General features: G+C 46.5%; 1 protein-coding gene across 1 annotated transcript in view; it reads right to left on the bottom strand.

Annotated features, from left to right (window-relative positions):
- Positions 1-16,712, bottom strand: part of FAM151A (family with sequence similarity 151 member A) — a 38,813-nt gene extending 22,101 nt beyond the window's left edge. Inside the window, exons 1-2 of the mRNA XM_073563698.1 lie at positions 16,280-16,712; positions 1,565-1,705 (exon numbers count right to left, since the gene is read on the bottom strand). Of these exons, the coding sequence (XP_073419799.1) occupies positions 1,565-1,705; positions 16,280-16,394 (256 nt within the window). The 5' untranslated portion in view covers positions 16,395-16,712. The remainder of the gene's footprint in view (positions 1-1,564; positions 1,706-16,279) is intronic.
- Positions 16,713-18,068: the final 1,356 nt, after the last annotated feature.

The raw sequence follows: 18,068 nt of genomic DNA, 5'->3' as shown, positions 1-18,068 counted from the left end.
GTTTCAATAAAATCAGTGTTTTATCAGCAGGAGATTATCACTGCAGGACCAGGTGCCCCATGCAAACCAGTCCTTTTGCTCTGTGAAACCCCACCCCCACCACTGATTGGCAGATTTCTTTTGACAGAAAGCTGCCAATCAGTGATGTAGGAGGGTTTACATATAGCTCAGCATTGAAGCACTGCTAGATCTGCAGCAGAGAAAACTGACCGCTGGCAGACCAGTAAGTGACACATCACTGGAATCAGGGTTTTTGCCCCTATGTCATACTGCTCTTAGATTACATAGAAAATCAGTGCTGACAGATTCACTTTAATAAATTTGTGGGCAAGAATTAGATTCTTAGTCCCGCTAAGGACAGAAACTAATCCAATATCCTATTTTCAAGAAAGTCTTAAACTCTTACATGAGGATATACACCATACTGTGCAACTCTCCTGGAACGCCTGTGAGGCTCCTAAAGAAAGGGGGGCTCTACTCGACTTTTCCAGAAGGTTTCTGAGACACCCCGGAAAATTAGCCAACTCTTATGGATAGTCTAAGACTCAGTTTTGGTCCCTGATTCATTATTGTATATACGGTATGTCTTTTTTCTAGTTTTTGCTGTTTTAGCCTGTTTTTGATTTGCGCCAAATTCTAATTTGTGCCTTTTTTTTACATCTATTTTACATGGGGTTTTTTTTTTGTATGTTTGCCATTGTGGTCATATTTTTTTTCCCAGATGGTTTCGCTCTATTCATGCATTGCGACTTTTTAAAAAGTGTCAGTGTTTTTGCACTAGTTTACTCCAGTCTTTTCCTGGAGTGATGTTAAGTGCACTTGAAATTTTTGCGACATCTCGGCCTTACATACAACTTCCAGCTCTAAAAAAAAAAAAGTGCGAAATAGATAAAAGTAACGCGCATTTTTGCTTTTGTTCAAAATTAATGCACCAGTTTGAAAAATTTGGCACAAAAAATGTCATTAATAGACAAAAAAAACAAAGAAAAAGTGACTTAAAAGAAAAAAAAAAGCAAATGATCAATGGGAACTTGGCGTTCAAATTAATTTTCAGGGTGCGGGAAAAGGGTGTAGTTTCTAATAGAGGAGTGGTGACACAAATTCCTACTTCGGAGGTTCCCTAAATTGAAGAGCTGGATAAAAAAAAAAATAAAAAAAAAAAAATAAATGTATACATTAACATATATAGGATTAATTTTCATGAGAGTCTCCTAAACTTTTCATAGTTAGCAATTAGCGGAGTGGAGAGTTGATTGCCATGTTCATGGTTATTTCCACATCTGGAACGAGAAGAACCTAAACTAAGACGATCCCTGAAGTTTGAAAACTCTAGTCAAATGTTTTTGTTTTTTTTGTGGAGCCCAACTTTAACATACGAAAGATCAGATCGGATTAATCAAGTCTGGTACAGTTGGATATGTTGCTTATAAAATAGCTCTGAAAATATGGAATTTGATTTCTGCCTGGTTTACATGAGGAACAAAGCCATTTTCACTGCTGAACCATTTTTTATATTTTCAGGTGAAAACCACTAATAGCAGACATGAGTAATGGTGGACATTACTGTTGAGTGCATCCTGCAGCTGGCTCTTGTTGTTTGCCGCATGATACCAGGTGACCAGGAGTCCATCACGAGCCGAAATTTCTCCCTGTGAAAGCAGATAGTCCAACATGTCTCCTCCCGTGTAGAACGCAGATGTTGAATCTAAAAAAAAAAATGGCAGCAGGTGATAAGGGTAGGGTAGAGCATACAAAATTTTGCATCCTTGATTTTGGCATTATTCATTCTCAAGAGGACTGCCGGAGATAGCCGAGGACTGCACTTGGCTGGTCTTTGGAGCTCCCATCATGAAAGGTGCGGAGGTGCGCATGCTCAACCTCTGCCCCATTCACAACGGGGCTCATTACATCCTCGTTCTCAGTACTGGAGAAATCCCAGCGATCGGAGTCGGACCCCCAGCGATTGGGAGGTTATCTCTTATTCAGTGGATCAGGGATTGTGTACAAGACCGTTTTCTCTCCATCTGAGAAAAAGGGTCCGATTACTCTGATCAGAGTGGCGCGAGTATTTCTCAAAGGCGGAGAAGAAAGAAAAAAAAATGTATCCACCTTCTCCATACTGTCAATCTGTGAAAATTCGACCACACGTGGTTGTCATCGCAGTGTGAGCCAATATTTCTCATGGACCCAAAGACTTGCATTGTCAATCTTGGATCAAAATTGGACATATCTCAGAATTTTTGCCCAAAGAAAAAAATCGGACATATGGACAGCACCATAAAATATCACAGGTAGCAGTGCCATCCGCGAAAGCCACAGCTAGCTCTCGTCTGATATGAATGCTCGTGTGTACGAGCCCTTAAGGATAGCCTCCAAACTGGGTACAAACCCTTTAAGAGAGATATCAAAATGGCTTTATAGTCCAAATACCAAATATAAGGCTAAACATAAAGTCTTCAGTGGAAAAACACTTTCAATATAGCAGAAGTCTCAATGTGCCACCCGCCATATACCCTGAATCGAGGCAGATTTCCATCAGTGTTTGTTCAATGTGGCTAGCGGTTAGCACTGTATGGTGGCTCACTGGTTGGCATGGTATGGTGGCTCAGTGGTTATCACTGTATGGTGGCTCAGTGCTTAGCACAATATGGTGGCTCAGTGGTTAGAACTGTATGGTGGCTCAGTGGTTATCACTGTATGCTGGCTCAGTGCTTAACACAATATGGTGGCTCAGTGGTTAGCACTGTATGGTGGCTCAGTGCTTAGCACAATATGGTGGCTCAGTGGTTAGCACTGCAGCCTTGCAGCGCTGGAGTCCTGGCTTCCAATCCCACCAAGGAAAACATCTGCAAGGAGTTTGTACGTTCTCCCTGTGTTTACGTGGATTTCCTCCGGGTTCTCAAGTTTCCGCCCACACTAAAAAGACATACTGATAGGGAATTTAGATTGTGAGCCCCAATGGGGACAGTGATGATAAGGTCTGTAAAGCGCTGTGGAACTAGTGGCGCTATATAAACAATGCAAAATAAAATAAGTGTGTCAGTTTTTACCGTGAGAGTGTTTTTCTTGCATGCAAAAAATAAAAACATTCAAAACTGATGGAGGTTTTTTAACCCCTTAGTGAAGGAGTCAATTTGCAGCTTAATGACCGGGCCAATTTTTACAATTCTGACCACTGTCACTTTATGAGGTTATAACTCTGAATTGCTTTAATAGATCCCGCTGATTCTGAGACTGCTTTTTCGTGACATATTTTACTTCATGTTAGTGGTAAAATTTCTTTGATATGACTTGCGTTTATTTATGAAAAAAAAACGGAAATATGGCGAAAATTTTTAAAATTCGGCAATTTTCAAACTTTAAATTTTTATGCCCTTAAATCAGAGAGATATGTCACAAAAAATATTTAATAAATAATATTTCCCACAGGTCTGCTTTACATAATTTTGGAACCAATTTTTTTTTGTTAGGAAGTTATAAGGGTTAAAAGTTGACCAGAGATTTCTCATTTTTACAACATTTACGAAACCATTTTTTTTAGTGATCACCTCATATTTGAAGTCACTTTGAGAGGTCAATATGACAGAAAATACCCAAAAGTGACATCATTCTGAAAACTGCACCCCTCAAGGTGCTCAAAACCACACAAGAAGTTTATTAACCCTTTACGTGCTTCACAGGAACTGAAGCAATGTGGAAGAAAAAAATTAACATTTAACTTTTTTTTACAAACATTTTACTTCAGAACCAATTTTTATATTTTTACAAGTGTAAAAAGAGAAAATGAACCACAAAATTTATTGTGCAATTTCTCCTGAATACGCCGATACCCCATATCGGGGGGTAAACCACTGTTTGGGCGCACGGCAGGGCTTGGAAAGGAAGGAGCGCCGTTTGACTTTTTCAATATAGAATTGGCTGGAATTGAGATCGGACACCATGTTGCGTTTGGAGAGTGTCATGATCTGACAGTTTTAAATTGGACAAAGTGAATTTTTTTTACTTTGTCAAGTGCAATGTGTGACGTGATTGCCCCCGGTGGCCATTGGAATTATCACACGTGGTGTCTTTCATTCTAAGTTGCCCGGTGGTGGGGAGTGGTATCGCACCTTAGTGGTAGGTTTAATTGTAATTATAAATCAGGTGTGAGGCTCTATAAATGAGTCTCAGGGTATTCAATCATTGTTGGTGATAGTTGTTCATTTGCAACCAACCTTGGTGGTGGAAGGAGCTGGAGAGATTGCTCAGCTCAATCTGAGTTCTGATGTGGAAGTAGTCACTGAAGGGAGTTCTTTGCAGCGCTTACTGAACTTGGTGGCAGCTATTCAGGAGGAAGGCTGCAGTCGGTTGCTGGACTCTGTGCTGGAGCATTTGCACAGAGAGAGCTAAGTTTTCTATTTCCCCTGTTTGTGACTTTCCTTATGTGTGATCTAGTGCAGTGGTGGGATTAGTTTCCGCACCGGCCAATGCCCTAGCGAGGGACTAGTTTCAGGGCGAGTCAGGGCATAAGGTTCGCGTGCGGCGACAGGTGCGGAGCCTGTATAGGGAACGTAAGGAGTGCAGGGACGCTTCCTCAGGGGAGCTTAGGAGGTCTCCACGTCCCTATTTCCTATTACAGGGCCCACCACTGTAATTGTTCCTGTGTTTCCCCTTATTATTTAAATTCGCCAGCTGGAGGCGGGGTATCCAGTTTTCCGTGTACTTTTTAAATTCGCCAGCTGGAGACGGTGTATCCGGCTGCACGTCCCGGTATTATTTAAATTCGCCCTGCTGGAGGCACTGTATCCAGGGTCACGTGTATCATAAATTCGCCCTGCTGGAGGCGCTGTGTCCAGTCACACGTTGACCATTACAGAGAGCCCCTGGTGTGCCTAAACAGTGGAAACCCCCAACAAATGACCCCATTTTGGAAACTAGACCCCCTAAGTAACTTATCTAGATGTGTGGTGAGCACTTTGAACCTCCAAATGCTTCACAGAAGTTTATAACGTAGAGCCGTGAAAATAAAAAATCATTTTTTTCCAGAAAAATGATCTTTTTGCCCCCAAATTTTTATTTTTGCAAGGTTAACAGGAGAAATTAGACCCCCAGAGTTGTGCATCTTATCCTTAGTACACCAATACCCCATATGTGGGGCTAAACCACTGTTTGGGCGCATGGCAGAGCTCAGAAGGGAAGGAGCACTGTTTGACTTTTTCAATGCAGAATTAGCTGGAATTGAGATTGGACGCCATGTCGCATTTGGAGAGCCCCTGATGTGCCTAAACAGTGAAAAACCCTCACAAATAACACCATTTTGGAAAATAGACCCCTTAAAGAACTTTTCTAGATGTATGATGAGCACTTTGAACCCAGAAGTGCTTCACAGTAGTTTATAACGCAGAGTAGTGAAAATACAAAATCATTTTTTCCCTCAAAAATGATTTTTTTCCCACTATTTTTTATTTTTCCAATGGTAACAGGAGAAATTGGACCCTAAAAGTTGTTGTGCAATTTGTTCTGAGTACGCTGACACCCCATATGTGGGAGTGGACCACTGTTTGGGCACATGGGAGAGCTCAGAAGGGAAGGAGCGCCATTTTGGAATGCAGACTTTGCTGGAATGTTCTGCAGGTGTCATGTTGCGTTTGCAGAGCCCCTGATGTGCCTATACAGTAGAAACCCTCCACAAGTGACCCCATTTTGGAAACTAGACCCACCAAGGAACTTATCTAGATGTGTAGTGAGCACTTTGAACTCCCAAGTGCTTCACAGAAGTTTATAATGCAGAGCCGTGAAAATAAAAAATATTTTCTTTCCTCAAAAATTATTTTTTAGCCCACTATTTTTTATTTTCACAAGGGTAACAGGAGAAATTGGACCATCAAAGTTGTTGTGCAATTTGTCCTGAGTACGCTGATACCCTATATGTGGGGGGAACCAATGTTTGGGTGCATGGGAGAGCTGGGAAGGAGCGCCGTTTTGGAATGCAGACTTTGATGGAATGTTCTGCGGGCGGCATGTTTTGTTTGCAGAGCCCCTGATATGCCCAAACAGTAGAAACCCCCCACAAGTGACCCCATTTTGGAAACTAGACCCCCCCCAAGGAGCTTATCTAGATGTGTGGTGAGCACTTTGAACCCCCAAGTGCTTCACAGAAATTTATAACGCAGAGCCGTGAAAATAAAAAATCATTATTTTTCCACAAAAGTGATTTTTTAGCCCTCAATTTGTTTATTTTCCCAAGGTTAACAGGAGAAATTAGACCCCAGAAGTTGGTGTGCAATTTGTCCTGTGTGCGCTGATGCCTCATATGTTGAGGTAAACCACTGTTTGGGCACACGTCTGGGCTCAGAAGGGAGGGAGCACCATTTGACTTTATGAACGCAAAACTGGCTGGAATCTGTCAGGAACACCGCACTGCACTTGCTCACTGAGCCAGGGCACGTGTCCTGAGTACAAAGACTGTGCACAAAGATACCTGCGGAGCGAGCAGCAGTGGTGACAATGCATGCTCCAGGACCTGAATCACGTGACTGCTGGGGGCGTGGCCTAAGCTCCACAGAGCTAGGAGCTGCAGGGAAACTCCTAGAAGGGTAACTACAGGACAATGTTACCAAGGAGCATAGACAGAGACAGAAACCAGATCAAGCCGGGTCAAAGCACGAGATAGCAGGACAGTACCAAAGGGCTTAGACAGAAAGAATAGTCAGGACGTAGCAATAGGTCAGAAAACCAGAACAGGTATTAGACTGTACAATAGGGACAAACTGTAACGGAGTAACGATAGCCAAGCCAGGAGGTCAGAACCGGAGAAGACAATAGTGCCAAAACGAGAAACGGAGTACAGAGTGAGGGAACAAGCCGGGTCATACACGGGACGCAAACAAACAATGCAGAGTACACACACACCAGGGGTCAGACACACCAGAACAGCAGTATAACTGACAGAGAATGCCAGTATGGAGTGAGCATAAATACCCCTCCCAGATCCAAAGAGAGGCCGGCAATGTTAACCCTGTCAGAACAGGACATTAACCATGTCCTAACCATGACAGAATCAATAGTGGCGCGATGTCGTGTTTGGAGACCCCCTGATGTGCCTGAATAGTGGAAACCCCTCAATTCTAGCTCCAACCAGGTGAAGCCACAGAAAACCAGAGAGGTTGGTAACTAAGTGGATTGCAGACCCCTGATCCTATCCACACAACTAGCAGTAGCCATGGAGCGTACCTACGATGATCCTTGATGCCTCGGCACAGCCGGAGAGCTAACTAAGCCTAAAGCAAGAAAGGGAAAATCTAAACTGCCCCGGAGCAGACCCCAAAGGAATAGATAGCCCCCAAACATATACTGTCGGTGAGACAAGATGAAAACACATACGCAGGCAGAAAAATAGACTGCGCAAATGATGGGGCCCACACTGACTAGATGTTAGGCGTCAGATTTCTGTCACTGCACAGCGAGAATCCCGAGCCTTACTTCCAGCGGTCTCCCATTCCTCTCCAGCCGCAGAAGAGCTTGCTCAGCAAACTCGTCGGTCCCAGGGCTCTGCCCAGACCAGCTCCATGGGTTTGCTTGCTGCTGCTACCTCTGGCACAGCTACGGCAATACATGCTCTTCAGCAGCGAGATTCTCCAGGGACTAAGTCCTCATGTCGGGCCACTGAACATGCCCGTGGTGTGATCTCCCATTGGAGATCGAAGGTCACGTGCTCAGGTCCTGCTCGTGTTCGGATTGGCCCATCCAAGAAGCCAGGAATGTCCCGGACGCTCGCGGCTATAAAAGATTTGCATGGCCGCTCGGCCATGCGCTAAGAGAGCCAGTATTTTCTGACTATAAGGAGTGAGTGATGGATGCACGTATGAATGTCTCTGGTGACTGACTCATTATGAAACCCCTACCCTTGGTACGAATGTGTTGTGCAGCCTAGCCTGCTAGCGCCCAATGCTTAGGCGTAGGTAGGACAGAGTTGAGTCAGATATTAGTCACTATCAGTGACTCGGCACGCTTCAGAGCAAATGCTCCGCACTCCTTAGCCAGCGTCTATAGCGGCATTCGTGGCAGCGACGCCGCGCGCTCAGTGGCCTAGAAGGACTCTATCCCCGTGCCTTGGGGTGCAGTTCTGTGGCTGTTTGCTGTGCGCTCTGTAGCCGGGCTCTGTGAGCTAAACAGGCTCCGGCATTCACTTTCAAGCGGCTGTGCGGTTCTGTGAAGTAACAGAATCCGCTCCTGTTCACACTGGGTGCGTAACCCACGTGTGACTGTATTCACGCCGCTCTTCCCTTCCGCCATTACCTAGCAGCAGTGTACCACCTCTGCATGGTGGACCCTGGGCTGCAAACGCACTCTCTACTATTTTATAATCTGGTGCATTCCACCAGCCCTAGCATTATCCTAGCGCCAGGGTCTGGCTAGTAATGGCGGACGAAGAGCGACTGCATAGATACATCCAGCAGCTGGAGGGTAGGTTGGCAGCGCTAGAGCGTTCCACCTCAGCTGCGGATGTTACTTCGATCGCCGTCCAAGCAGCTACAGAGACTGTCACCCGTGTCTCCACAGCCAGTCCTGCCCCGACCTTGTCCCGCCTCCCGCTGCCTGATAAGTTCTCGGGCGATAGTACTTCATGCAGGGGTTTCGTGAGTCAGTGCTCCATTCACCTGGAGTTGCTGGCCACACGATTCCCCTCCGAGCGGGCCAAGGTGGGGTTTATCACCTCCCTCCTGTCGGGCAGGGCCCTGGAGTGGGCCACCCCGCTGTGGGAGTGCGGGGATCCCCTGGTACAGAGTGCCACCCATTTCGTGGTCACTCTGAAGCAGGTGTTCCTGGGTCCTCGGGTCACGCACGACTCCGCACTTCAGTTGCTGGCTCTGACACAGGGTGTGTCGTTGGTCAGCCAGTATGCCATCCTCTTCAGAACTCTGGTCTCGGAGTTGGAGTGGCCAGATAAGGTTCTCATACCCATATTCTGGAGAGGCCTGGCTGATCACGTCAAAGACGCCCTGGCCACCAGGGAGGTGCCCACCACTTTAGAGGAGCTCATTACGATCGCTACCCGAATAGACATTCGCTTCACGGAGCGAGGGCTGGAGCATTCCAGGTCCCGCCAACGTTATAAGTTGGCTTCAAATTTCGCGAGACCTCTGGAACCTTCCGGTCAGCCTCCCGAGCCCCCAGAGGCCATGGAGGTGTCCCGCACGGGGTCCAGGACCCGGTCTGCGCGGGTACCTCCAGTCTGCTTCCGCTGTCGGCAGACTGGGCATCTTGCTAACCAGTGCCCACAGCGCTTGGGAAACGCTCCCGTCTAGTGGTTATCGGAGGGGTCCTACTAGACACCGCGACTTTCTCCTCCAAGCTCCTGTTTAAAGGGGCATTAGAATTTAATTCCTCCACTCTGATGGTAGAGGTTTGTGTGGAATCAGGGGCGGAGGGCAATTTCATGTCATCTGCCTTCGCTCAACAACACGCAGTCCCCCTGGTCTTGCTACCTCAACCAGTCACCATCAGAGTGGTGAATGGGGCGACACTCCCGTCCCAAGTCACCCACCAGACGGCTCCACTGAGACTCTTTGTCTCCTTCTCATCAGGAGATGCTGTCTCTCCTTGTTATGCCCAAAGGGATCGACCAGGTCCTCCTAGGGGTTCCCTGGTTGCGATCTCACTCTCCCCATATAGCGTGGTCTTCGGGAAAAATCCTCAGTTGGAGCAAGGCCTGCGAGGGTAGGTGTCTGAGGGACTGCGTACAGGTCGCCACTTCTGAGGTTCCTGCAGATCTCTCCTCGCTTCCCAAGCCATATCGACAGTATGCAGACGTATTCTCCAAGAAGGCGGCAGAGACCCTTCCACCGCACCGCCCATACGCCTGTCCTATTGACCTCTTGCCCGGTGCTGAGCCTCCCCGGGGTCGAGTATATCCACTATCTCTCCCAGAGACAGAGGCCATGTCTCAGTATATCAGGGAGAATCTGGCAAGAGGATTCTGTCATGATCCAGGATGGGGTTTCGCTTTGGCCCGTCCTGATCAGACTGGGGGTTAATTGTTCCGCCTCTCTCTCTGGCAGAGGGCGGCTATTTAATGCTCACTGGACCTAGGTCCGGTGTCAGTTATACTCCTGCCCTCGGCTGAGTTAGTTGACCTTGTGCGTACGTGTGCCTTGTGCCTTATATCTTGCTTGTTTGGTTTTGATCCGGTTCTGTCCCTGTTACGAGTTCTGCCTGCCCCTCTTGTACTGCGCTACCTCTCGTGTATGACTCTCTGCTTGTGACCCGACTTCTCTCTGCTCGTCCCCTTGGTACCACGTCGCCCTCTTGTGTATGACCTTTGGCTTTGTCTGACTACCCGTCTGTTTGTCCCTCCTGTGCCTCGTTTGCCCGTACTGTTGTGACCTCCATTTTGCCTGACTCTGAGTTGTTGTATGGTGTCCTGTCATATCTGAAAGCAGGATGCTAAGCCACGCCTCCTTGCAGTCACCTGACCATAGGTCCTGTGCCAGCTTGCTAACTTCAGTGTCCGCACGTCCTGTGCCTCTTTACTTTTTCAGCGCTGACTGGACCCTTACACTAATAGTTTGAAGCACGCATTGTCACCTCTGCTGCCCTGCTCCACAGGTATCTTTTAGCACTGTTTCTGTACTCAGGACACGCGCACTGGCTCTGTGAGCGAGTGTAGTGCGGTGTCTCTGACAGATTCATTAGGAAGTCGGTGTCTCCGGCGGGTGCGGGATTCTTCATTGTCCAAAAGAAGAATGGAGAATTACGTCCATGCATCGATTACAGGGGTCTTAACGCTATAACTGTTAAGAACAAGTATCCTTTGCCCCTGATATCGGAACTGCTTGATAGGCTACGGGGAGCGAGAGTGTTTACTAAGCTCGATCTGTGGGGAGCCTATAACCTGATTCGCATCCGTGAGGGGGATGAATGGAAGATGGCTTTTAACACCAGAGACGGGCACTATGAATACCTAGTGATGTCCTTCGGGCTATGTAACGCGCCAGCCGTCTTCCAAGAGTTTGTGAACGACATCTTCCGGGATATGCTTACCACCTCGGTAGTAGTCTATCTGGATGATATTCTCATTTACTCTCCAGATATTGACTCCCACCGGAGAGACGTTCGCAAAGTTTTCGATCTCCTGCGGGCCAACTCTCTTTATGCCAAATTGGAGAAATGTGTGTTTGAGCAGGAGTCCTTGCCTTTCCTGGGCTACATCATCTCAGCCCAGGGTTTGGACATGGATCCTGCCAAGCTACGGGCAGTGATGGATTGGCAGGAACCCCCAAAGCGGTGCAGCGCTTTATGGGGTTCATAAATTACTATCGCCAATTCATTCCCCATTTCTCAACTTTGGTCGCGCCCTTGGTTGCCCTCACCAAGAAGGGTGCAAATCCCAAACTGTGGTCGGAGACTGTCTCCAAGGCCTTCGCCTCCATTAAGTCCCACTTCGCTAGCGCTCCCATTCTACATTGTCCTGATGTAGATAAGCCCTTCATCCTGGAGATGGAGCGGTCCTTTTTCAGAAGGACTCGCAAGGTCGGAAGCACCCATGCTTCTTCTTCTCTAAGACCTTCACACCGGCGGAGAGGAATTATTCCATCGGGGACAGGGAGTTGCTAGCAATGAAGCTGACCTTCTCAGAGTGGAGACACCTCCTGGAGGGGGCTCGCCACCCATTCCAGGTGTTCCCCGACCACAAAAATTTGGTCTATTTACAGACAGCCCAGCGGCTGAATTCTCGCCAGGCCAGATGGTCCTTGTTCTCCTCCCGATTCCATTTTGCGCTGCATTTTCTCTCTGGGTAGAAGAACGTCCGGGCCGATGCTCTTTCCCGCTCCGTGGTGTCATCGGGGGAGGAGGAGCCTCGGTTGATAGTCCCATCAGAGAGCCTGAGGACTGTGGCTCCGGTTGCTCTCGAGTCTGTACCTCCGGGCAAGACTTTAGTTCCTGCCCATCTGCGACCGGAGGTCCTCTCTTGGGCCCATTCGTCCAGGGTTTGTGGCCATTTTGGGATCAAATGGACCTCTGAACTCCAGGCGAGGACGTACTGGTGGCTGCATATGGCCCGTGATGTCAGGGACTATATTCAGGCGTGCGTCTCTTGTGCCCAGAATCGGTCCTCTCGGCAGCGGCCCGCTGGGTTACTCTATCCTCTGCCAGTTGCGGACATGCCCTGGGAGATGGTCGGTATGGACTTTGTGGTGGGTCTGCCCAAGTCCAGTGGTAGCAATGTCATTTGGGTGGTCACCGATCATTTCTCCAAGATGGTGCATCTGGTACCACTCTCTCGGGTACCATTGGCATGGGGTCTGGCAGCGTTGTTTATTAAACATGTTTTCCGCCTGCACGGCATGCCAGATAAAATTATCAGCGACCGGGGTCCTCAGTTTGCGTCTCGGTTCTGGAGAGAGCTCTGTTCTCTACTCGGCATTGAGCTAAATCCTCGGCCTATCATCCCGAGACGAATGGGTTGGTTGAGAGAGCCAACCAGACCCTGGTGACATATCTGCGACATTTTGTCTCGGCCAGGCAGGATGATTGGGCATCCTTGCTGCCATGGGCGGAGTTCGCCTTAAACAACGCTGTGGCCGACTCCACCGGTCAGACCCCATTCCTCTTAAATTACAGTCAGCATCCGCGCGTCCCCGTGCCCATGCCCGTGTCGTCCACCGACTCTAGGGTGGCAGACTGGGTGGTGGAGGCACGTGACATTTGGGATCACACGCAGAATGCTATCCGGGCCTCCAAGGAGAGAATGAGGTCCTCCGCTGATTCTCGCCGGCGCCCTGCTCTGACCTTCGCTCCTGGCGACTTAGTGTGGCTCTCTGCTCGAAACATGAGGCTGCGGGTGGAATCCGCTAAGTTCGCACCGCGCTATATTGGCCCTTTCAAGGTCCTCGAGCAGGTTAACCCTGTGGTCTAACGTCTGGCCCTTCCACCACATTTGGCTATCTCAGACACGTTTCATGTGTCTCTCCTTAAGTCAATTATGCAAATTGTCTCTTCAGAGAGGAAGAGGACTAGAACTCTAGTGCCACCTATTGGAGGTAGCAATCCTAAAAGTCAATGTTGACCCTTTAACGAGCCTAGTTACATGACTTAGGATAAAAGCCAAGCCAGTATCTCCATTTGCAGACACTGTGTTTCGGGGTACTGCCCCTCATCAGTGCAAAGTGGGAGAAGATCTGGTTTGGCTGTGAGAGAGGTGTCTGACCGATATCCAAGAAGTATCATTTCTCCTTGCGGAGAATGGCATGCTAAGCATGTCGAGGTGAGGAGACTTAAAGCCGCAATGCTCCTCTGGGAAATATGCTAATTATGCAAACTGTCTCTTCAGAGTGGAAGAGGACTCTCCTTAAGCCGGTTCACATGTCCCGGTTTTCTGAGCCATCTGCCAGGACATCAGACCTGTCGTCTGACGAGTTTGAGGTCAATGCCATTGTGGGATGCAAGGTGATGCAGGGCAGAAAGTTTTACTTGGTGGATTGGAAGGGTCATGGTCCAGAGGCTCGGACCTGGGAGCCAGTGGAGAACATCCACGCTCCTCTTCTAATTGCAGAGTTTGAGCGGAGTGAGGCTCAGAGGGGAGGGGGCCCTAGGAGGGGGGGTAATGTTAGGCGTCGGATTTCTGTCGCTGCACAGCGAGAATCCCGAGCCTTACTTACGGCGGTCTCCCATTCCTCTCCAGCCGCAGAGGGGCTTGCTCAGCAAACTCGTCGGTCCCAGGGCTCTGCCCAGACCAGCTCCGTGGGTTTGCTTGCTGCTGCCACCTCTGGCACAGCTATGGCAATGCATGCTGCTCAGCAGCGAGATTCTCCAGGGACTAAGTCCTCATGTCGGGCCACTGAGCATGCCCGTGGTGTGACCTCCCATTGGAGATCGAAGGTCACGTGCTCAGTTCCTGCTCGTGTTCGGATTGGCCCATCCGAGAAGCCAGGAAGGTCCCGGACGCTCGCGGCTATAAAAGGTTCGCATGGCCGCTCGGTCATGCGCTAGGATAGCCAGTATTTTCTGACTATAAGGAGTGAGTGATGAATGCACGTATGAATGTCTCTGGTGACTGCCTCATTATGAAACCCCTACCCTTGGTACGCTTGTGTTGTGCAGCCTAGCCTGCTAGCGCCCAGGCTTAGGCATTGGTAGGACAGAGTTGAGTCAGATATTAGTCACGATCAGTGACTCGGCATGCCTCAGAGCAAGTGCTCCGCACTCCTTAGCCAGCGTCTATAGCGGCGTTCGTGGCAGCGACGCCACACGCTCATTGGCCTAGGAGGACTCTAACTCTGTGCCTTGGGGTGGAGTTCTGTGACTGTTTGCTGTGTGCTCTGTGGCCGGGCTCTGTGAGCTAAACAGGCTCCGGCATTCACTTTCAAGCGGCTGTGCGGTTCTGTAAAGTAACAGAATCCGCTCCTGTTCACACTGGGTGACGTAACCCATGTGTGACTGTTTTCACGCCGCTCTTCCCTTTCGCCATTACCTAGCAGCAGTGTACCACCTCTGCACGGTGGACCCCGGGCTGTGAACGCACTCTCTACTATTATATAATCTGGTGCGTTCCGCCAGCCCTAACACTAGACAGTACAGGAAAGGAAAGACACTGTCTGCAATCACGCAAAAAACCCTGCAAAAAGTCCAACACGTCTGATGCATAAAAAACACTGAAGTCGCACGACTTCGCCCCCACTATATCAGCACTCTGGTATATACTGAAAGCAAAGCAAAAAGAGACCAATATAACAGGGGACAAAACAAACTGGCACAAGCAGTAACATATGGGCGGTGTTTCAGCACAGCCCCAGCCGGAGCTAGCTGACACGCACAAAGCAGAGATAGACAAAACCAGATCAAATGCAAACAGAATAGCAAAAAAAACACTTAGCTGAACCATGCAGGGACAGAGCAGGAGACATCAGACCTCAGAAGGCACAGGAAGAAAATCACCAGCGGAGGGATAGAGGGAGTCAGCTGTCTTAAATCCCAATCAGAAACCCCAGATCTCCAATCGTCCTCCTCATTATCAGGTGGCAAGCCTCTGTCAATCAGATCAGCTCCACTACCTCCAGTAACCACCAGAGGGAGCCCAGAAAGAGAACTCGCAACCCCTCTGTCAATCTGACCAGCTTCACTACCTTCAGTAATCACCAGAGGGTAGCCAGAGAGAGAATTCACTACATTAATTCTAATGGAAAAATGAAAATAAATATATTTTCTTTATTTCATTATATTTCCCTATCTAAGGGGGTGATAAAGGGGGGGGGTTATTTACTATTTTTTTAATTTTGATCACTGTGATAGGGTTAAAAGGCGTATTGGCGGTCGTGAAGGAGTTAAGTTTCTCCTGCAAAAAAACCCCACAAAAGTATACATTTTTTTTCCCCAATTTTCATCCAGTAAAAAATCCAGATGATTTCTCATCTGAATTGTCATCCTTACAACATATGTTTTTAGACATCAGCACATTTTGGAATATTCAAGTCCAAATGTAGTTTTGAGTATTAAAGAATCGCAATGCATCTGTATAAACAGCAATGTGGATTTATCATTGGACGTAGTTTAGGAATTTTTTCATGAGAATTTTGAATTGGACCCATTTCAAAATCCTTGCAAAAAAAACAAGAGATCAATACCTTAATTTTTAGACATTTTTTTAACGTGGATAACGTTCTTATATGCTTTTATTGATCCTTATGGGAATACATGTCTACAGTGCAAATGCTGCTTTTTTTTCTTACGCTTGGAACAAGAAACAACAGGTCAATTTCTTCTTGAAAAAAAAGCTCCAAATTTTGATTAATGAATTAATTGAAGCAGATGCAAAAAGTGTCCTATACAACAAAATAGTGTGATAATATGGCATGAGATGCAATAATGAAAAAAAAAAGATTAAAATTCTAATAACCCAAAATACGGTTATGCGACTGTAAAATGCAGCCAATATTAGGCAGGAAATGGAAAAAAATATATAAGCCACTTTATCAAAATGTTCCATGCAAGCAAAAATACCGTATATAATGCGACATCATAATTAGGCAAAATAGTAGTATAGAAATTATTGAAAACATTTTGGTTGGACGTCAGTTTTTTTTTTTTTTTAGTTGGCCAAACATTTTCCATAAAGGGGTCATGTGAAATTCCACTTCTACTGATTTCAGATTCTGTCATATCAGAAAATATTCCGAGAACATATCATTTAGTTGTATTAATATATTAAACCATTTCTACAAGGTGATGGGATCCAGCTTAGATTTTAGAAGATTTTTCGGTGATACCGTCTATTACTATAAAGGTGATGCTGATTCCGTACCTTTTCGACGAGGTTTTCCCAGCGTCAGACAGAGTGTAGCAATGGTGACGCATACCCCCAAAAATACACAGACGCCCGCTACCGTCCTCAGGTTAGACCAGGTGAAGTGCTTCATTCCGTCCCCTTCCCAAAGTTTTCACCCAACAAGAAGATGTTAGATGGTCCCAAATCCTTATGAGAATGGCCAGTCTTTGTGCTCCCTCTCGTTGGAAATGGCCTCTTCTCAGCTCCACATACTCTACCCGAGTCCACAAATACGTTTTTTTTTTGCCTTTTTTTCCAGCCAGAAGACGTCTTCTCACGTTACTGAAAGGCCCCACAACTCCTTTGTTCTGGCTGGAATTACAGGATGCACCGCTAGAACTCTGCACTTGGACCTTGTGCCATTGAAATTCTTTCACGCAAGAGGAAAGGAATCCAGAGCGATTACTGACAATAGCTGGAGACGCGGATGAATCTCGTATCATATCTACTAAGGGAGTTTCAATAAGTATCATTACACCTAACCTTAGGACGCCCAACAGTTGGGTCCCTTTCTCTCCACTCAAGATCCAGTTACATAGGTCTCTGACTAAGCAAAAATCACAGCTCAGTAACTCTGCTCAATGTCTTATTAACAAACCGAGGAATCATTACAGCTTGTACCAGCGCAAAATAAGAATACTAATAAAAAAAATAATATTCTGAATCACATAAATTAGAATTTTTATTTTTCTAGGAGGGGTGATTAAGTTTTGCAATGGGGTTTTAATAAAAGTTTTGCACCATTTGGCTTTTACATGCTCTTTTTTTCTACATGTCGCTGGCTCCCGATTGAGCTAATTGAGTTAGTATCTTTCTTAAAGAGTTTTAACTTTTAGCCGACTTTGACCACAATTGTTCAGTTCTTCTTCGATTTGATAAATCAGCACAGAGGAGTTCAGAAAAAAAAACGACAAATGGTAGAATTACAAACACTGAAAGCATGATCTCACTGACAGATTATCAGTTAACTCATTCTGCTGGCAAGCCTATAAAAAAGAAAAAATGGTGTAAAAGTTTTAATTAAATCCAATTGCAAACATTCTTTTTTAGCCCAAAAATGTGAAAGAAAACTTTTTTTTTTCCAGTTTTAAATTTTAAAATGAGAACAATTGTCCTCTAAGGTGTCCTTTAATTCATAGACACTTCTTTCTTAAACTTCCAGATTTTCTTATATTCCAGGTGTTATTTGGATCACTGTTGATCGCATGATTCAAGTTCGGTCTTATAATTGGTTGATGACTCGTATATACACATCATCTGTGCAGATCATGATTCATGGACCAACCCCTGGTTCCGTGACCTGAACTTGACAACCCCTTACATGCCTATGAAGCTGACAAGTTTGGGTCAGGAGACCAGCCGCCGGTCTGTGAATTATGGTCTACACACGCCTGATGTGAATAAGGAAAATCGACTGACTCTAAGACGTAGCAGAAGTTTAATTATGCAATCATCAGTGATACTAAGACCACATACCCTTTTCTGGAGATCAATAGGAAATTTATCATAATTATCAATTAAACTTACCGGGAAAGAATACTAAATGAGAAAAAGTCCTTTATCATCTAGAACCCCAACATACTGTTTTGTTTTTTTTTTGTCATCTGCCTAAAATCCACAAATGACTTCTGGACCAACCAGAACTTCGTATTATATCTGTTATCAACTCACTAAGAAGTAATCTGTCTATGTACATTGGTATAATTTTACAAGATTAGGTCACCAAACCTCCGAGCCAGAAAAGGACTCAGCCCAAATCTAAAAA

Source organism: Dendrobates tinctorius, unplaced genomic scaffold (genome assembly GCF_039654945.1).
Source record: "Dendrobates tinctorius isolate UK_male_01 unplaced genomic scaffold, ASM3965494v1 ptg000396l, whole genome shotgun sequence".
In the NCBI taxonomy this organism is placed as follows: Eukaryota; Metazoa; Chordata; class Amphibia; order Anura; family Dendrobatidae; genus Dendrobates; species Dendrobates tinctorius.
This window is presented reverse-complemented; position numbering and strand designations above follow the sequence as displayed.